General features: G+C 41.8%; 2 protein-coding genes across 12 annotated transcripts in view; both read left to right on the top strand.

Annotated features, from left to right (window-relative positions):
• Positions 1-50: 50 nt before the first annotated feature.
• Positions 51-16,104, top strand: TNFAIP1 (TNF alpha induced protein 1). Of its 5 annotated transcripts, none has more exons than XM_064523061.1 (8): positions 51-147; positions 361-439; positions 2,607-2,942; positions 5,202-5,371; positions 7,253-7,342; positions 7,452-7,504; positions 9,956-10,151; positions 10,763-16,104. In XM_064523061.1, the coding sequence occupies exons 3-8, from the start codon at positions 2,729-2,731 to the stop codon at positions 10,979-10,981; spliced, it is 942 nt and encodes a 313-aa protein (XP_064379131.1). In that variant the 5' UTR covers positions 51-147; positions 361-439; positions 2,607-2,728; the 3' UTR covers positions 10,982-16,104. The 5 variants fall into 5 exon arrangements, with proteins under 5 accessions (XP_064379131.1, XP_064379132.1, XP_025962545.1 ...); XM_064523062.1 differs by having other exon boundaries at positions 51-243; XM_026106760.2 differs by having other exon boundaries at positions 51-248.
• A 2,633-nt stretch (positions 16,105-18,737) lies between these two features.
• Positions 18,738-21,280, top strand: part of SGSM2 (small G protein signaling modulator 2) — a 79,163-nt gene continuing 76,620 nt past the window's right edge. For 4 of the 7 annotated variants that reach the window (XM_026106581.2, XM_026106591.2, XM_026106599.2 and 1 more), the window contains exon 1: positions 18,738-19,004. In XM_026106581.2, the coding sequence (XP_025962366.2) occupies positions 18,948-19,004 (57 nt within the window). In that variant the 5' untranslated portion in view covers positions 18,738-18,947. The remainder of the gene's footprint in view (positions 19,005-21,280) is intronic. The other 3 variants (XM_026106619.2, XM_026106609.2, XM_026106625.2) reach the window with 2 other exon arrangements.

Below are 21,280 nucleotides of genomic sequence, written 5' to 3'. Positions count from 1 at the left end.
GCGGCACGCCGGGAGCTGTAGTCCCGGCAGCCCGCCGAGCCCGCGGCACGCCGGGAGCTGTAGTCCGGCGGCGGGGAGCGCTTCCGGGTTGGCGTCGCGCGCGGCGGGGCACGGAGGAAATGAGCTCAGCCGAGGGGCCGCGGAGCGGTGAGCGGCGGGGCCGCGCGAAGGGGCGCGGTGGTGGCGGCGGCGGAGCAGCTCTGAGCGGCGCGGAGCGGAGCGGCGGGGCTGATGGAGAGTGCGGTCCGGTACCGTCCCAGCATCCCGGTGGGCGGGGCGGCGCGGCGCGGCGCGGCGGGGGGAGCTTCTGCTGGCGTGAGTGCTGGGCTCCTGGGCTGACCTCGCTGTTTCCCTCTGCAGGTGTGAAGCCGAGACGCTGAGCGGAGACGCTCTGCCGCTGTCGTGCTGCCGCCCTTGCTGAGCGAGGAGGAGGACCGAGGTGCGTGGACTGGAATGCCTCAGCGCCTGGAAACCGTGTCTCTGGAAACGTTGCCTTCCTTCGGGGCGCGGCGCTTCGGGGCACACAGGAAACCTGCTTTCCCCCACCGTTCTGGGGTGTCAAAAATAATGAGACCATTTTGTCTAGTCTAGAAGTTAGGTAGAAAGTGTGCCAGTTTGCCAGTAATTCTGTTCTTTTTTTTTTTTTCCCTCTTGAGCTGTTAGGATTATTTCTTTTTATGGAAGTCCTCAGCTGGGACCTTTTCCTGACGTGGTGTCTGAACTGCTGTTATTGTTCTGCAGTCCTCCATCTGCTTCCCGCACAAGGCAGGAAGGAAAGGACGTAGAAAATTTTCGCTTGCGTTAATGGGTGTAATTAGAGGTTACATTACTGTTTACAGCAGAAGCCTCCTAGCTTATTAGCTAAAGAACATGTTACAGTAGTAATATTTGTTCATACTTGGATTGGCTGGATAGCAAAATTGATTTACTTGTAAAAGATTACAGTAAACACCTATGTCTACTAAGGAGAAACTGCATTACGTGCAATGTGTTTGGAGAAGTTCTGGCCCGTTTCACCATAACCTTTAGCTGTTTTGGCTAACAAACTTCTTATAGCACCATAATCACATGCACGGTTTTTGGTTGCTGCTGGCTGCTTACCAGTCGGAAATTACTTTTCTGGCCAAATTAATTTGTAACGTGCAGTTGCCTTTGACTTATATTTGCCAGTGGACTACCTGTCTAAAATTACATGCTCAGAAAAAAAACTTTGACTTGCTTAGATGTAGAAGTAAATTTACTGTTGTGTTGTAGGATGATTAGCTGAAAGTAAAGAGTGATAACAGCTAGTGGGAGTTCCAGTTAAAGCATTTACAGACAAACTGATCTCTCCTGGCACTAAAATTGTTAGGATTGGTTTATGTCTTTGTGACCTGCAAAGTTTTTGTATCGCTTATTGTTTAATAGATCTTGTTTGTAGTGCCTGCTTAATTAGAATAACATTATTTTAGATATCATTCTAAGTTCAGTAGCTATCCAAATCCCTAGCAATTTTAAGATACCATCTGTAGCTGCTAAGTAATTTGCTGTACCAGATGGATGGAGAGATGTGGTTTTTTTTCCATGCTGAAAGCTGAGGTGGAGTGAGAAGGAAGAGGGATGTGGGAAGAACAGCAATACAGTTAGGTTATTATATTTATTTATAAAAGGTTACTCATGTACCATGGGCACAGGACAGAGAAACGAACAGACGCTTGTAGTCTGAAATAGATAAATAGACAGAAGCATAGTGAGAGGGGAAAAGTCAGCAAAATGTTTCTGAGGACAACAGTTATTAAAAGGATAGCTGAGAAACCCATACTTGTACTTTTCCACTTAAAGAACTTTAGATCTGGCCTGTTAGACTGAGTTTCATTCTCCTTTTATTTGTTTGTTTCCATTCTAAGCTCCTCTTGGATGGAAAGATAAGTACAGTGAGACTGGGGAGAGGAAGGAAGCTGTGAATGTCTTAGCTGGCTTTTAAGTGAGACGATATTCCAAAGACTGGACACTTTCTTTTAAATAGAAAAATTAATATTATATTGATTGCTTGGCATTCCAGGATGGAAGAAGAGTTTTGAATGAAAGGATGTACCAGGAAACAGAACATTATGATCGAGCATTTCTGTGTCGAGGCACTTGAAAGAGAGGCTGCTGAAGCCTCCAGTTAAAACAAACAAACCAAACCACAAAGAACAACTCGTATATACCCCAGCTGGAGAAACTGCAGAAAGCTCTCCCATTGTATTTTAGATCTCCACAAGAAAAAGTTATGTTATTTTGGGAAGTCGAGAGGGAGAACAATTCTTACTATTACTTAAACTTGGACTGCAGGATTGGATGGGGATTGTTGCATTGGCTGAAGACTAAATAAAAGGAAGTTCAGAAATGTTTAACTAGCCTCACTAACAGTAATACGGTCATAACTTAACTGTATGGTGCTGAACAATCATTATATTGCTGTGTAAGTTGTTTGAAAAACACCTACATCTTATTTTGTCAGAACTTGTGCAGATGTTTCCTTAAGAATCTACTGAATACATCTCTTCTTTAATACGGGCTTCCTGGTTTTGTTTTAAATGGTAATTCCAGGCTTCTGTATTGATTTTGTATGTTTCTGTTTCAAGGGTCCAGTGGGTTACGACTGTTGTTGCCTTGCACTCGTCTCGTGACTCGTGACTCTTCACCAATCACGGCGGAGTCCATCAAGCCCACGCTGTGCAGAGTTGTCATCTATCTACAGAAGGAGATGTCAGGGGACACCTGTCTAACCACTCTTTGTCCAGCTGCAGGATCCAAGCCCAAAACTTGCAGCTTCAAAGGGGGCAACCTCGGTAACAAATATGTGCGACTAAATGTTGGGGGCTCCTTATATTACACTACGGTTCAAGTACTGACCAGGCACGACACAATGTTGAAGGCTATGTTCAGTGGCAGGATGGAAGTGCTCACAGACAAGGAAGGTAAGGGGAATGTCTTTTGATGTGGAGAATTTTGTAAAACAACAGCTTTTGTAGACTATGCTGATTGAAGGGTATAAGGAAAAATGTATTCTGAAAGTAATTTGGAACATTCGGCACCCTGCTCCCATTGGCTCTAACAAGCCTCTGTGCCTTATGAAAATGTGTTCTTTTATTACTAAAATTGACTACGCTGATTGAAGGGTATAAGGAAAAATGTATTCTGAAAGTAATTTGGAACATTCGGCACCCTGCTCCCATTGGCTCTAACAAGCCTCTGTGCCTTATGAAAATGTGTTCTTTTATTACTAAAATTAACTAGAGGAAGGACTGGTTCTCTTTGCGACAATCAAAGCTGGTACACAGATTGCTGACGTTGTTATCAAGACTGAACATACGGCATGTGGGTTGTCGTTTATTGGGTGGTGTATAATGGCATCAATCAAAATGGGGGGGACGACATTCATTTTTCATCTTGCAAACTCAGAAAAGCCTTGCTTGCTATGTTGAGGATTCTGGGTTTTTTTCTTTTTTTTTTCTTTTTTTTTTCTTTCCCCTCCCAATAGTATGTTCCACTTGTGGCTGAAAATACATATCCATATTGTGACAGTATTTAGTCACCAGTCAAGTATTATGTCACCTCATGCATTGAATCCTGGCATTATAAAAATAAAAATCCATAATAAATTATAGAGACTAGAACAAGTAAGAAGACTGATGTCAGCAATGCCTATGAATGCTTCTGTTTTCCTCTCTTTACTCGTCCATAGAAAAATGATACCTTAGGAATGAGGCTTGTAGCACTGTGGAGAAGAGGTTGAGAGAGGATGGCAAGTATTTAACCTCTTGGTGTTTCAGAATATTCATCTGTGAAAGCTCTTCCATGTGCTGAGATTGCATCAGTTTAAACTTGATGCATAACACTGTTTTTACTTAAACTGACACAACTTTGTGGATACTGCATATCACTTAAACCAAATTCCCTTTGAGTAGGCTGGCTCTTATGACTAACTCGGTTTAGTCCAGCAATTTTGTGCAAGAGCCTTAGCCTGAAGAGAGGACAGGATTAGTGTTCTGACAGCCACAGCTGGAGAATCTAGGAGTCGTTTAGTCTTCTTTTCTTATATTTGCCTCTGCACCTGGGTCCCCAAATAACATTTTTTTTGCCTGCCTTCTGCATTACGGAAGAGAGTTTGTCACTGTACTAAGTCCTCTGCTTGCGTGTCCTACACTGCTATTGTTTGCCAGCAAGTCAGACATCCTGTTTCCCAGTGAATATGACCTCAGGGATGTTTTAGACTCAGAAAAATGTCCGCCTACTACTCTTTCCTGTGCTGTTTCCACTCTCCACTCCCTCCTGATCTGTCTGCGTGCTGTTCTTTACTCATATTTGGAGACCAGAACAGCCTTTTTCTCATGCTGTTTTCTGGGCTATTCTATGTTTTGGTGTCCTTGGAATACTTTTTTTTTTAAACTCTGAACAACAACAGAAGATGGTTGGGAGGCTGACAAATTTTTCTAGGTAGGCCACAGAACTTAGCCCCAATTCACTTGTTGCAAATATTTGAAAATTCCTTCTTCTAGTCTTCAGTTACAAGTGCCCAGCATTACACTGCAGGAGCAGTTGTTACATTTATTTCCATACAAATATAGCGAAACCCTGTTTTGCCAGAAATATGCCAAGCCTCTAAATAAAACAAGCAGCTTACCTAACAGTAAGCTTTTTTTAATGTTTGAATTGCTTGGTCAGTCAGTCAAATAGAACTCTGTAAAAATGCAAACTGGTGATTTCCTATAGTAGTTAAAAAGATCCATTCCTAATACAGAAAGGATCAAACACAGAAAATAATTTTGGTCAGGCCGCGGATGGACTGATCAATAGATAGAGTGCAGTCAGGTTCCTGCAGGGATTTTGAGAGCTTTCTCTCAAAATCTCTTGAGAGAAAGCTGTGTATTTTTAATTTTTTTTCTAGCTGGGTCTTTCTTCTGGAGTGCTGAAAAGCAGTGAGAATATACAGGAGGTACCAAAAGAGCGATTCCTCTGTCATTTTCTGTTCTGTAACCAACTTCAGTTTGCTCAAAGTCAGTAAAGACTTCCACTGGATGAAATGGGAAACAGGTCATATGCAGTTTCAGGGAAGTTTCAGTGGGCTTATCAGCTTCTGAGGCTTGAATGCAGTTTCCATGTTTAACCTCTCTGAAGAACTTTTGCTTGCCTGCCAGTGTTGAGGTGATTGAAACGTTGTGATGGTTATTTTTCAGGCTGGATCCTTATAGACCGTTGTGGGAAGCACTTTGGAACAATTTTAAACTATCTCCGAGATGACACAATTGCACTTCCAAAGCACAGACAGGAGGTCAAAGAGTTGATGGCAGAAGCCAAATATTATCTCATTCAGGGCTTAGTAGACATGTGCCAAGCAGCTCTGCAGGTAAGAAATGGAAGTAGCCTGTAGTTATTGATGGGTGTTTTGCTTATAAAAATGACTTAGGACGACTTCAAAGAGTGTTTCATGGCCTTAGATATACATCAAGTCTTAGGTGTACAAGGTAGCCTGGAAAGAAAATGAGATAGCAATGAGATAAGTTGTTAAGATCTTATCAAGTACCTTTATCAAAGCCATAGTTTTCCTCGCTGTGTGTGGACATGTGAGATTCTGTGATGCTTTGTGTAAGACAGATTTAGCTTATGCTCTCACAGGAAATGTTTTCAGACCTATCCGTTATTGTGGAACAGCCTTCCAGGCCAAAGGTGCCTGTATTCTTGAGGGGTCTAGTGTAATTAGTAATGTGGTTGTATTATCAAGGCAGCTATTTCTTTGTAAGTGGTTAGATTTTATTAATCTAGAATGTGAAAGGCTCGGGTTCAAGTTCCTGTAATTTCAGAAATGTCTTGTATGATGCTGGGTACATCATTTCCCTTTGTGCTACCATTCTCTTGTCCAGCTGCCTGCTGCAGAATGGGGATAATAGCACTTTTCCTACTTCACAGGAATGACAGGAAGATGAATAAAGAAGAGATTATGTTCAGAACCAATCATATAAATAGAGGGACTGTTTCCTTTGTGTTTGTACCTTTTTTTTTAATTTAAGAAAATAGTGGATTTTGAGTTCCTTTTATGTGAAAGGAAATGAAAAACAGAAATTTAACAGAAATTCATTGAATAAACATGATTATTTTGAACACAGATGTTTTAAAAGACCTTATGGCATTTGCCTAAAATTCCCCCAAATTATATCACTTCTCATTAGATAATGTTGATAAGCAGAGTGGGTTGCAGTCTTTGAAAATGTGGTAAATTTTTTTTCCAAGTTTGAATCTTAATAGAGAAGGAGGAAGGTCTGTATGGTGAGCAGTGATTACTTTAAGGATTTTCATTTGTATCATTTTACTAGCTCTATCTGTAAATATATAAGTCCATAAGTAGCTTTATTCACTGTACTAGTCCCTATGTGTTCAGGTTCCCCTGTCTGAAATCACCTTGTTCGGCTGATGTTTTTGCAAGGTTAGCCCATTTTTTTATATATAAATATATATCTATATCACACAATTTTTTTATATAAATGTATATAAAAATAAAAATTATTAATCTTAAAATTGTGAAATGAATGTTTCTGAACTTAGTAATTAACAAATACCTCACATACTAGGTTCAACATACTTCTTGTAGCCACTGAAAGAAGTCCAGAGCTACACTGACAATTTTTCTGCTGGTTTGGAATTTAAAATGTTTTTTTCTAAAAGACCAAAATGTTCCAAGGCTTTCCTGTTAGGTATTGAGCTTTCCTTAGTTTGCTGCATGAGGAATCTGGAGTCACAGACTGTACTTCAAGCTATTGCTGGTTGCTTTTGTACCACAAGTGAATAAAGTCCATTTCAGTGACATGCTGCTCTTCTTGCCAAATGTTCAGTTCATAGTGGCTGATCTTCTTATATACTGCAGTGTTTTGAGTTAATTAAAACTTATGCAAACTCTTACTATCCTTTTCTTCAAAAAAGGCTGGAATAATAAACCCACTTAAGTATGACTTGAGTTCAGAGTCTTTGCTATAGCTAAGAAGGACATCCTCTTGCATCCCAATATTTCAGTTACTGCTGCCTTCTGGGAATAAAAAATGCTGTATTTCTAGTTTGCAGATCAAGGTAATGCTGTGTGGTTACTATAGCAACATAAGGCTCTTCCTTTGCATCACAGGGTTTGGGAACATGGCTGGAGGGTTTGGAGAAGAGCACAGCAGCAGATGTTAGTTTCATCATTTATATCTCTTGGGAGTTCTTTTTATTTCCTCTCCCTCTTCTTTCTTTAAAACAGGACAAGAAGGACTTGTATGAACCTGTCTGTAACATCCCTATCATCACATCTCCAAAAGAAGAAGAGAGACTCATAGAATCATCAATGAAAGTAACTGCTTTTCTACAACTATCTAGTGAGAAACTGAATTTCTGCTAAATGTATTCAAACACAGAACTTACTCTTTTTTTTTTTTTTTTTTTAAATCCTCTCCCACTAGCCTGTTGTTAAGCTGCTTTATAATAGAAGCAACAACAAATATTCCTATACCAGGTATGTCAGTTTTCTCTGCACTGTAATGGGAAAGTTTCCCTTTGACTATGGGAGTGGAGGAAAATGTAACATGGTCTAACTTCTTGTAGCTTGCAACAGCACTGTTCTATAGGTTTGAGTGCAGTTCTTTGTGATGTGAATCTAAGTTGGGGGAGAGGAGATGGACAAATCGCATTTGTTGAAGTCTGGTGTACAGTTCAGTTGTGCTAGAGAAGAGGGGTATGTGCGAGAAAGAGAGTTAAGGGATAAGAAACAAGAATGATGAGGCTATTAATATTGGCTGAAACCAGATTTAACTCAGCTAATCCAATGCAAACTGGTAACCTGAATGTTGCCTTCTCAATTCAAAGCCAGTGCAGCCATGATACCCATCTCTTGATTCTTCAGTTTTAATCTTGGCTCTTCATATACCTCTGCCAACTCTCTTTTACCCTGACCTTGATGTTCCAGGTCCCCCAATGCCTCTAAATGAATTAATTTTTTGGCTACAAAGGAAAGCATCTGTTCTGCTCAGGAACAACCTGGATGAGGGCACCACAAAAATTTACTGACTTTTTTCCTGTATAAGAAAATATTATTTGGGTTTTGTGGTGTAACTATTATGGTCCCTTTGCCAAGATGCTACTAGAATAGCTCTGGATTTTCCTAAACCAGTCACTGAAGCAATGCAAATAATCCTTTACACTATGTAGAAGCCTCAGTTTCAGGTGACATGCAATCTTGGAAGTTCTTTCTCTAGACAAACTGACTGTGTATCTGTCAGAGAGATTCTAACAATCATGAAATTTCAGGCAGTCAGGAAATGCTAACTTGAGGGAGTTCTGAACAGCAGCACATTCTTCAGCAAACTGCATTCTGTATCTGCCACTTGTATTGCACTTGTGCCTGTGTTACCTTTAGTTTAGGGCAGTGATGCTAAAGCAAGCACAGAATAGCATATGTCACCCTGGGTCTGGAGACATTAACATGCTAGTGATGACGGTAACGAAACCCTAGAGTTTGATACCAGCAAGTGTTGGTGTCCAACTAGCTATAGGTTTATAATTACGCCTTGCACATGAATCTTCATGCCTTGATGGTGTTTAAATGAGGCATCCTTGTTTAAAATTCCACACTGGCTGCTAGTAAGCAAAGACTTTTTCCTTCTGTTCTTCCTTATCAACAGTGTAAAAGCAGCTTTTTCACTTACTTTGTCAGTGTGGTTGAACAAAGACTGCTTGTTTTTTGTTTTTTTTATTATTATTATTATTATTTTTTCCCCTAGTTCTGCCTCTTGATAGAGCCTTAGATTTGTCACTGGCCAAATCCCAGGTTGTTTTATCAAATGATTTTTGAGAGCTGAAATTTTTGTCCAACTGTACATGATGCTTTTTTGATTTAGATCTAACCAGCAATACTCTCAGACTAAATATCTTATGTAAAGCCTGACTGGCTGTTCTTATTAGCAGTGTCTTGATTCACAAGTATTTCATAGCCTTCCGGAACCACTTGCAAAAGTTAAGATAATGCATACAAAAGTATGATGTTATACCTCTGGGTGGATTCTTAGCAGCAAGGTGTGAACCTTGACCTTCTGGATCTAAAAGTAAGGAGTCTTACTGCTAAAACTAGTAAGATTGGGTTTGTTGTCAAGGTAATATTTTCACTGACTTCCACATATCCACACATAATTTCCCAGCCACCTATAAAAGGAGACAAAAATGACTGTAGAATATGTACTTCTGATACAGCTGCATCCAAACTAATACTAGAGGAATAAGGTTTTAGGTTTCTTTAGTTGGTCAAATTGGACATTGATGTTGCTATTTAAGTAATGTATTCTAAATTTTAAGAGTAGCTTTCTGATAGCTTTATTTGATTTTAAAGCGGTAACACTATACATATATATATATTTTTTTTTTCAAGAACACTTGGATCTTGCTTGGAAAACCAGTTATCCTGAATCTTGGCTGTCAATAAAACTTAGTTCCCTAAATTATGTATTCACCCTGGAAATTTGCATATGATATCATTAGTCTGTGTGCAGAACACTTTGCTTTTTAGTTAGCCTTCTAACATGTTACCGACTCTTCAGACTTTTGCTGTTACTAAACCTAAAAAGAACTGCAGTTAGCATGTGATTTAATTGTCTTGAGCATCGGTCAAGAGGTAGTTGTAGATCGTTGATGTAATGATTTGGGAAATTGTGCTGTCATTATTAATTATCTAACTTGACCTCTAAATCTGATAGATTTGCTTATGGGGATCAGACCATCTTATTTGTATCTCAAGTTGGCTATTACCCCCTCTTTTTGGGGGGAGAGGGGGCAGCATATAGCAATGAGTCACTACCTGTATTCTGCAGTTAGATCAACACTTAGAACTGTGGTGGAATAGGCAACCTAATTCTATAGAGACAGCCAGTTGCAAAACTACAAAAACCTTATTCCTTCTTTTGTTGCTGTGTTTCAGTAATTCGGATGACAACTTACTGAAGAATATAGAACTGTTTGACAAACTTTCTCTCCGATTCAATGGCAGAGTTCTCTTCATTAAAGATGTTATAGGGGATGAAATCTGCTGCTGGTCTTTCTACGGACAGGGTCGGAAACTTGCTGAAGTCTGTTGTACCTCTATAGTGTATGCCACAGAGAAGAAGCAAACTAAGGTATTGGAGTTTGTCCTACCTGTCTCTTATGGTTAGGAAAAAAAAAATCACTGAATCACAGAATAGTTGAGATTGGAAGGGACGTCTGGAGATCATCTGGTCCACCCCCTTGCTCAAGCAGGATCAGCTAGAGCTGGTTGCACAGGACCATGTCAAGTTGGGTTTTGAACATCTCCAAGGATGGTCTTCCTGCCTCTGATTTTGTACAAGTTACCTAAAGACTTGCTTCTAAACACTGCATCTTAAAGGGATAAGAATTACATGCATGAAAATACGATAATAAGTAGCATGATGAATCTAGAGAGTGTTTCTAACTTCAGGAGGTACATCTGGTTTGCACTGGTGCAGGTATGCTGATCAGGATCTGACGCTTGTATTTAAGAATCAGAAATACTCGTATTCCATTCTGGAACAATCTAAAAGAAGAGGTAGGGGATCTGGCATTTGGAGTAATCCTGTACTAGGGATTAGACTGCTTTGCTTATCTTTCCCTTTTACAATTGTTTTACTCTTTTTGCTGTGAATCAAATTTACGTGTGTGTGTGTGTGTGTGTTTTCCAGTCATGTTATCCTGTATCGATCAGGAAAAGGACATGTGCTGTTTTTTGTAGGTTGAATTCCCGGAGGCACGAATATATGAGGAAACACTAAATGTTTTACTTTATGAAACGCCACGAGTTCCCGATAACTCTCTGCTGGAAGCAACAAGCAGGAGCCGAAGCCAGGCCTCTCACAGTGAGGATGATGATGGTTTTGAACTTCGTGACCGAGTGCGCCGAATCCACGTGAAGAGATACAGCACCTATGATGACCGTCAGCTTGGCCACTAGCTTGTCAGTAGAAGAGAAAGGGTTTACTTTGAAGGCTTGTGTGGATATTCTTTGAGTGAGATCAAGAAGTAGGGAGGGATAAGTTGGACTCTGGACTAACCTTCATCTGGCTTCTTGGCTCCTTAAAGAAGCTAAAGGGCATTTGTGCACACAAAGTAACACTAAAGGCCAAAGGCTTTGAGAACTGACCTATTAATTTTGCACCACATGCTTTAAATAGAGACTGACCCCTTTGTTTGCTGCACAAGGAGTTGAATCTTGAACACTACTACTGACAGTTCATGGTTGGTCTTTCATATCTAATGATTTGCCAGTTATCTTACTTCCTGTGAGAAGGACTGTTTTTCCTGGATAAGATGGTGTGATTTGAAAATCTTTTTCCAGATACCTGCCCTTTTAGGGTTTTATGTAATGGAACTTCCAGTTTTTAAATCAAAATATTAAAGGAGGGGGTGGAGAGGATCATCCATGAACATGGATGCTTTTACCAAACACTAGGTCCTGATAACCCATGGAGGAAATGATTAGCTATGCAGTAGTCAAATACAGTGCACACATGATTTCTCCCACTTCTTTCCCCAGTACACATACAAAAGTGTTTTTTTTTCCAAGATAGCCATCTTTAAAACTCATTAAATCTAAACTATGATCTTCCAAAAAGGTAAGAGTCAAGTCATCAAAAACACTCCTCTTGTATAAAAATGAGACAATTTTAAAAATTTGAATAAATATATTGTCTTGGGAGATGGAGAAATAGGTGTGGTGAAGGAGTAAACTTACAAGTAAGAAAACTTCAGAAATAGATTGTGGCAGGATTGCCACCCTTTAGGGTTTTGATGGTGTAATCCTTTTCAGTATAAACAATGGCAATTGGGGAATTCATTTTGCATAGTTTCCTCTTGTGGCCTGAAAGTGCTATTTGATATTAGATTTCTATAGCTGAGGGGGAAAAAGTACAGTGACTGGTGAAGTACAGACTAAACATCTTGTAATGCTAGATAAATTCACTCTTCAGCGTGTGAACATTAAGTTCTTTGTTCTGAATCCCTTCTAGAGCATGTAAGTTGAAGTGGAGAGATAAGAATATCCATAGAAATCTTGTGCTAGCATGAAATAACAGAACACCTTCGACATAGGAGAGAGGTGGTTTATACTTAAACTGAAATATCATCTTCGTTTTTCTGAATGTTTGGCCTGGTGCCAATTTTAAAAGGACTTTTCAGAAGGTTGGTGTCCAACCTGTTCTCCAAACTGGGTCTCTGGAAAGAGTTTCACGTTCATATGGAGAAGCTACTAATGTATTTTTAAAAGTTTGATTGTATCTTCCCATCTAGGCTGCAGATTCAAATCTTACCACTATTATAAATGGTTGTTACTTGATGGTTGCTCATTGGCACCTATGGATATGTAATAACAGTGGAGCATGCTGTACAACTGCTTTTATGTCCCTATATTATAAATGAACAAGGAAGCTTCAGGTTCCAGGATGTTTAGGCTTGAAATCCTTTGATTAGTGCCAAATTTATGTACAAGTCTTAAACCAAATTGTTGCAAAAGCCTGACAAGAAAATAAGCCTAGATTAATACTGTCAAGTCATAACTAAAATCAAAATGGCAGGTGTTTTAGTAGTAATGGATGTTTGCAGAGGAGGGAACAGAAAAGTGATTTCCACTAGGTTAAGCTTTTGAAAAGCACTAATAGCTGTTAACTCTTCACTGCATAGCCAGGCCTCTACATGTAGAAGGCTTTCACTTAATTCTCCTCACATCCAGGAAGTAGCATTGCCACAGTAATGCGCACCTGCCTTTTGGTGACAGGCATCTTTAAAACACTAATAACCAATAGCCTCTTTTCTTTGATAATGCTTTCTGCAAGTTGTTGTTTTCCAGATGGTTTTGCTATTGTGCTAGTGAAAATACAGCTGCTGAGATTAGTTTTGACAAACATGTTTGTGGGTTTTTTTTTTTTATTCCACTAGAGTGTAATGTGTTGGGTTTTTTTTCCTGATACTGTTTAAATTACATTGTGGTGGGTGCTTTGAAGCTACCAAGAGAGGCTGCAGTCTTAGGGTCTTTTTGCTCTACTTAATAACGTCAATTTATTCTTTTGTATTTTGTTTCATCCTGTGACATGTAAAATTCATGTGTGGCACTTCTATTTCCTGGCAAATGTTGTATATTAATTTTTCTTACTACTAACAAAGTGATTTTTAGCAGATTTAGTAGATGATTTTGGTAGCCTTGCAAAAGTTTGTTTAAAGCAGTTATAAACAGAAAAATTTCATTATTTTTATGTATCTTTTCTCTGGGAAGCACAGGGGAGGTATCCCTTCTCTGGGAAGGAGCGCATATGGGAGAGTGAGTGTCAGATCAGTGTGCTGGTCCAGAGGCTTTCATTCAGTGGCTGGATTCTGTACTCCCAGGACTCCTTAATGAAATTAATTCAAATTGTGAATTAATATGCTACAAGAAGCAGAGAAAAGCTTGTGTTTTGGTTTAGTTGGTGTTCTTTTTCCTGTCTCCCACAGTAAGCAAGCATTATTACTTTCTGTTTTGAATTTGGATTAAATTAATCTCAGAAAAGAAACTGTTTTGAGAACGATCTGGGGTTGTGAGAACCTTTTTAAAATGGCAAAATAACTTACTGATACTTGTAGAATATGGAATATCAGTACGAACTGTAAGCAGTTATGGATGTTTTTAAAATACATCTAGATATCCTTCTTACTTCACCTTTGTCTCTCATCCTCATCAGTTCTCCCTGCTCTTTCCCAAAATAGTATCGGTCACAAAACTTCTACCTTTAGATTAAGATATGACTAAAACTGGAATGATTTTAAATAATGTTTGGTCACTGTAGACAGAGCACCGTATCAGTCTGTACGCTTTACTCAGAGTAATGATCTAATTGTATAAACACTGAAATTTTGTCTAATCAAACGACATTCAAAGTCATGGTCTTGGTGTTCTTAGTTCTGATAAATTTTTTCAGGATGTGGTTGAGAGACCCTAGCTAAGTACCTGGGGTTGGATTAGATTAGCAATCCTATAGTTCCCTCCGTGGTGCACAGACCAGGGATGGTAAAACACCAGGAAATCCTCTGTGTAGGTGTATTCTGGGATGTGTGCTATTATAAGGACCTGCACACTGCAAAATGATTGTAATATTAGAAATCCACTTTCTAGGTAAGGCCACTGTATTCATACATTTCTGATAAAATCTAGAATGCCCTGGGTTATTTCTTACTTAGTGGTCACATAATTGGTATTTTACATGAAATCGCAGTAAATCTAAATGTAGATATGGATGCTGCCACCACTTACACAATTCATAGATGAAACATTTTTCTAATACAAATGGTAGAATACATTCTCTTAAAAAAAATCTGCTTATCTGAAATTGCTCTAATACAAAATGTTAATTGTATGATCTTTCCACCAAAATCATGACATCTTGATTGTATAATCAAACTACCAGGTTCTGATAATTTTAAATACTGTGGTTTTGACATAACTTATGCTTTTTATTCTCACCTTAATCCTCCTTTACTTAAGGGATATATTTTGTTTTGACAAGAATACATTCTAGAACACATTTTTACAACCTGATGTGATAGAGAATAAGTAAAACACTGAAAACACTGGAAAGGATAATGCGGCTTTGAAATGCAGTCTTTACTTACTTGTAGTAAGCTGTCCACTTTTAGAGAGAGTGAACATCTGTGCTTGCTAAGAATCTTCTCTGCTGGCTTTAAATATCACAAATAATCCCTATTAGGACAATATAGATTTCTAATTATATGCATATAATGTCTGCATATTATGAGACCTGTCATAACTTCTTACAGAGATCATCACCAATGGATGTGTTTACTGATGTGCCTGTGAATTTAAAGTAGCCTTTAGGAAGAAGTGTCTCTTTGCTTCATTTGTAGTGTATGAATTTTAACTACATCAGCTAGCATTCATTAGCTGGTGGAGCTTCTTTGCAAACCTTACTGTCCTCTTCACTCTTGAATTTAGGTGAACTTTATGCATTCACATATTACAGTAGCAGGCTGAGAGAATGAGTGGAAAACATCAACTGACATCTACAGACAAGCACTGTAATAAAGGGTTGTGTGTTTCTGTAACGGGGTCCTAACATACGGCAAAACAGCCTCAGACTTTCTACAGAGAAGGAGATCTGGTGCCTTGAGTGAATGTCTTATGTTAAACAGCTCTTCAGTATCAGTGTTAATTAGGCAATAATGTGAAAAGAAATAGCACTGCTGGGTAGCAGCCTCCAACTGCTCAATAAATGCAGAGACAAAACTAAATGTTTAACCTTCACCTTGGCATTTAGATTTTGGAACAGGAGACATCTATCCTATTGTAAGATTCCATTCTGCTGACTTTTTATCTCTTGCACTGCATTGTTAAAATAAATAACCCAGACTAGGATGGCATTGGAGGGACTGATACTATGTTGTTATTGAAAAGCTGCATTCTGCTTGGAACAGGTAGTACTTCTGTGGTTTTGTTTAGATTTTTTTCTTGACTTTTTTTTAATTTTCAGACATAATTCGCTCCTAGAAATACTGAAGAAGTATAGCTTAACTGAATGTGTCTAGCACAATTAGATTATATCCTCTGACAATCCTTGGCATTAAATCTATACAGCCAGATTTCACACCACCCATTCTGATAGGAGAACTGGGATTTTATTAAGAAGTAAGGGGGCATGAGTTCCATTTCCAGCTTTGCCACTAACTTGGTGACATAGAGCAAATCAGTTGTCGTGTATGTGCATAACTTTCCTCATTTGTAATAAAATGGGGGTAAGACCCTCCCCTACCTCAGAGGAGTGTTGAGACTTAAATTGTGTAATAATAATACAGCTCTTTGGATTTCTGTACTATTTTGTATCCAGAGGGTAGCAAATATGATTGCTGTTCTTGTTTTAACTGACATTCTATGATCAAGCTGTTTTCTGATAGCATCAGGCTTTTGGTTTTTTTTTTTTATGTCTAACTTTTAAGGGCAGTAACCATATTAACCACTGAATAAAGTGTTTCCTCTGTCTTTTATCAGTATGTTAAATGGAAATGGAACACTAATTTTTAATAAACTGTTATATTTTATATCTTATGTGATTTTTTTTTCTCCATCAGAAGTTTTAATTGTCTCACGATGGTTTCTTTAAGTATACGCTTTTGTTCTGCATTGTACTTGAGATCCTCACCAAGTATTTAGGATGCCCGAATCACAGAAGTACTGTATCGGTGAATGGCTTTGTATTATGTGCTGTAACTACCTTTCACCCATCCTTGCAAGTGCAGGCTATAATTCTGTAGGAGATACCACTGTGCTTACAGGTGGACCACAGATAACTGGTTTTGGCTTTCTCTGGGCTTTTACTTTAATAGTAAAACAATTATGTTGGTTGCAGTACTTTTCACGTTCATGGAAATAACTTTACTTCCTAGTAAGAATCACAGAGAATTTTGATCTTGCATTAAGAAAATGTGTTATGACGAAAGTTATCTAACTTGCATTTGGAAGATCTTTAACTTTGCTTGACTGACACAGCAGTCTAGCAGGGAATTAGATCCAGAGATTTAGTCTGTGTTCTGCAGTAGGTGTGCTTTGAGCTAGCCAATACAGTCTTATCAACTCTCTATTCTGTTTAGTTGTTTTCTTTGCTGCTGTTACCCCTTTTTCTTAGCTGCCTAGGTCAAGATTTGTAGTTAACATAGTGAAGTGAGGAAATGAGCCTTCCTTCTATTGCCTGAAGGCTGTATTGGTTACAGTTACAGATTTGCTACTTCTAAAGTCCTGACGCCCATTGTGTGGGGTAGGCTGATGAAATAATTGCAAAAAAAAGGACTTACTTCCATAGATAAATTGAGGTCAAGGAAAAAATAAAAGAATGTTAGTATTTTTATTTTGCTTTGAGTGACAACCACAGAAATAATATTCCACAAAGTATCTGAATGTTTTTGAAAATGTTACATAATCCTTCTGTTTGGAAAGGTGATAAACTTCTCTATGTAACCTGTGGTTTCTAGTGCATACCTGCTACTCCTTCCTACAGTTGTCTTGTTGAGAGAATTGGTTTACCTGTAAGGTAGGTGTTCCTACCCTGGCTCTATGATGTGTGAGAGCCAGTAGAAACTGAACCTGTTTTTTTCATCTTGGTAGGACTTTTTGTCCTCACAACTGGGTAATATGCTTTAGTCTATTAACTGCCTCTTTCAGATTTGCATAGTTATTCCATTTAGACTGTGTAGCTCCCTTTCTTTTTTCCTTTTCTGCCTGCGCTAAGGGAGCTCTGTCTCATTCTCAGCATGGTCCAGATCCTTCTGCCTACCATCTCTTTTTTTCTGTGCAGTTCCCTTAGGAACTCTCCCTTTGCCTGAGTGTTACACCGTGGCGTGTTCTTTCCTGTGCAGCCACAACTATTGTAGGATTTTCAGTAGCAGCTAAAGGACTTAATTGACTGTGAGCTCTGGTTTGTTAAGCAGCTGGAACACTGCTGCTAAAGGAATGATCTTGCCTATATCCTTACCTGCTGTGTAAAGAACAGCTTAAACACCTCATGGGCAGTCCTTGTGGTTTTGCAATCAAAATATTGTAGTTCTGCCAAGACCAAAAAGTGAAATTACCTGTGAATATGTGAGTATGCCCTCTACTCTTTTAGCATTATATTGAAAAATAAGGGATTAAGCACTGGAAAAAGCAGACTAAAATATGTAACTGACCTGATGCTTCAACCAACTTCCCTCCTCTAGAGATGCCGGTGTGCGGCTGCAGCAGTCCCAGACGCGTGCTGAACTTCCCTGCGACCTGCCTCGGGGAGACTCTCTCAGGACCAGCTTCCTCGCTTGCCCCTTTTGTAAGCGGGGGGAGGGGGAGGATCAGCGACAACGGCTCGGCGTGAGGTAACGTGTAACAGAGGCGTTGGAAAGGGGGGGCTCCAGGGCAGGCCCTCGCCCGGCGGAGCCCTTCAGGAGGCCCGGCGGGAGCCCGGGGGCCGCGCGGTGCCTCCGCGCTGGGGTGGGAGGGGGCGGCCGCGCTGCCTCAGTGGCCGGGGGGGCGCGTTACCTCAGCGGGGGGGGGGGGGCGAGCGCTGCCTCAGCGGGGAGATCGTGTTACCTCAGTGGGGGGGGGCGCGCGCGCTGCCTCAGCATTGGGGGGGGGGGGGCGCGTCACATTATCTCGGGGGGACTCGCGCGCTGCCTCAGCGCTGGGGGTGTCGCGTTACCTCAGCGTTGGGGGTCGCGCTGCCTCAGCGCTGGGGGTCGCGTTACCTCAGCGCTGGGGGTCGCGTTACCTCAGCGCTGGGGGTCGCGTTACCTCAGCGTTGGGGGTCGCGCGCTGCCTCAGCGCTGGGGGGGCCGCGTTACCTCAGCGTTGGGGGGGCGCGCGCTGCCTCAGCGTTGGGGGGGCCGCGTTACCTCAGCGTTGGGGGTCGCGCGCTGCCTCAGCGTTGGGGGGGCCGCGTTACCTCAGCGCTGGGGGTCGCGCGCTGCCTCAGCGCTGGGGGGGCCGCGTTACCTCAGTGTGGGGGGGCGCGCGCGCTGCCTCAGCGTTGGGGAGGGGGGGCGCGTTACCTCGGCGCTGATCGCGGCGGTCCCGCAGCCTCCGCCTGGCCCGGCGCCCGCCGCGGCTCGTCCCGCCTCGCCACCCCGTCAGGGCGGCCGCCGCCCTGCGGCGCGGTTGTTGCCATGGCGGCGGCAGGTGCAGCCCGCCCCGGCTGCCGCCCGCGGCCGCGCAGGGTGTCGCCGCCCGCGGGAGGGACGGGCGGCCTGACGTCAGCGGGAGCCGCGGAAGATGGCCGCGGAGCCGCGCGGCGCGCGGCAGCCTCACTGCGCTCGGCCGGACGGCGCGGCGGCTTCGCCCCGGGGGCGCTGCGGCGGCAGCGGCGCGGGCGGGCGGCCCTGAGCGCGGAGGGGCACGGCGCGGCCCCGCTCCGCGCTCCGCCATGAGCTGCTCGGCGGACGCCGTGAAGGAGAAGCTGCTGTGGAACGTGAAGAAGGAGGTGAGGAGCGTCGGGCCGGGCCTGCGCGCGGCGGCGGCGGGTTCCTGCCGCGCACCGCCGGGTCCCGGGGCTCCCCGTCCCCCGCGGCGCCGGGCGCGGGGTCCCTTCCCCGGGCGGCCGCCGCGGCTCCCTCCCTCCCGCCGGGGGCGTCGGGCAAGGGCTGCGCTCAGCCGCTCTCGAGCGGGAGCAGCCCGGTAACGAGAAACCGAGCCTTCCCCGTGATGAATTTGTTTAATCTCTTCTGCAGTAGGGCCGATACTTAAGAGTTTGCCTGGAGTAAATAAAATAAAGCTTTGGCCAGATCGAATTAAAATTCAATTTCCCTTCGGGAGACAATGAGTGAGAAGCAGAGGATTTGTGCACCCACAACTGTTTAACCCTTTGTGCTTGTTACGGTGGCAAATTGTGACCTTCTTCTGGTTGGAAAAAATAAAAAGGGTCTTCCTAGCTAAGTTGTTGAAGTTGCCATTACAACGCTGTTCCAAAAACATGTCAGTAGTATTGCTGGATCGGCCAAAGAGAGCCTAGGGAGAGGAGATGCTTGTCTCTGCAGGGTTATTCTTTTTTCTGTTCCCATGGCGGGTGATAGTTGTGTTGATCTGCTGAAGTAAAGTCTGCAGTGAGCTAATAGTGGTCCCACCTCCTTTCTCCTGGGACTGTTTCCTTTATTACTAGATTCTCACTAGCTTTCCCTCAGCTGTGAGTCTGAGAGGAGAAAGGAGGAAAATCAGTGGTAAGAAGGCAAGCCTGAAGGTACTTGTCTGTGGAGTGAATTGGCTCCCAAATGTCAGAGCCTGGTTTTCTGATGGAAAGAAACAGCTGTTTCCTTTCCGATCAGGGTATCGGCCAGCAAGGCAGTAGGAGATCACCTTCTTCAGATTGCTACAACCCCAGAAATCTGAAGCCCTATGCAGCCAATCTTTTGGATTACTTTGTGTGTCCGAGTGCAGGTGCTCTTTAGACTTGCAAAATTTCTTAATCCCCCTTAGAAAGAGAGGGAGCTTTTGAATATCGTGAGAGCTTTTTTTTTTTTTCCTCCCCACTGTCATGCATGTGTCATTATCTTTAAAATATCATTTGTGGCATTCACGTTTCTCATTGTCAACAGCCTTCTCTTAATATTGTGGTCTTGCACACCTTACACCTGAAAGGTTGTGAATGGAGTTGTATTCAAAATTCCTGTAACGTGAGGGTGCTTGCATGGCTAACAGTAAGGCAGCATTTAACAGGAGGCTGTTACAGACTGTTTTAGGAGTCTGAGAAGATATATATTATTTCAGTATTCTGTGGTGGATGGTGGAAGTTGATGAATTACCAAATTGAACTGCAGTTTGATTTAGTAAGTGAAATGCAGAAACAAATATAAACTCTCCTCCTTACCAAGCTCTAATAGAATCATCATTAGTCGAAGAAGCAATATGCAGTTTTCTGTGTGGAGCTGTGCAATACTGCTTTCTTAGCGCAGTCACTGCATCCTGTACACAGAAACTATCTTCTTGAAACACATTGGACTCTTTAGGCTCATCTCCAGGGTGACCAGAAGCAGCTGCTTTATTTGAAGCTGCAAGAAATTTTGTTAGTGAAATAACTAATCTGTAGAGAGAATTATTCCTTGACCACTCGCAGGATAGGCTGCCCTAAAGCCTAAGTCTCCAGTTGTGTAAGCTGGCAAAATTCAAGACCAACAGTTGAAGAGAGCATCAGCTAGTGTAAAACACAGGGCAAGCTGCGCAGGAGTCAGCTACTCTTCTCAGCTGTGTTCAGTTTAGCTGGCATATAAAGGATGCTGGCTTGTACTTAGCAATGTGTCCAACATGATTTGCACCAAGTCTTCCCTACAAGCTTGAACTCCTCTTTTGCATATTAAATAAAGACATAGTGGACTGCCTAGAGCAACTTATGTCAATGCTCTAGCTGTGAATGAGAGGGAGAAAAGGCTGGACGAGATGAGCTAGTAGATCTGTCTTATTGATGAACCACAGCTTCCACTAGGATAGCAGAGCAGTTATTTGTAGTTTGCAAAGGTGTTAAATTGAGTAAAACTGGATCTGGAACAAACTCTGCTGTTGGATAATAATTGCAGCTTGTACCTTACCAACCTTGTACTTGTAATTCAGCTTAGTTTTTATGCTGATTTTCATTTGTGCCTCATGCAAATTGTGCTGGTAAAATGTAGTCCAGGTGTCCTGCTTTTATATCTTTCTGAGTTGAAAAATCTTATAATCTTTTATTAGAATTTTGAAATTAATGAGATCTGAGTCTGCCTGAGCCTCTAA

Source organism: Dromaius novaehollandiae, chromosome 19 (genome assembly GCF_036370855.1).
Source record: "Dromaius novaehollandiae isolate bDroNov1 chromosome 19, bDroNov1.hap1, whole genome shotgun sequence".
Lineage (NCBI taxonomy): Eukaryota > Metazoa > Chordata > Aves > Casuariiformes > Dromaiidae > Dromaius > Dromaius novaehollandiae.
The sequence above is the reverse complement of the archived record's forward strand: the minus strand, read 5'-3'. Positions and strand labels throughout refer to the sequence as shown.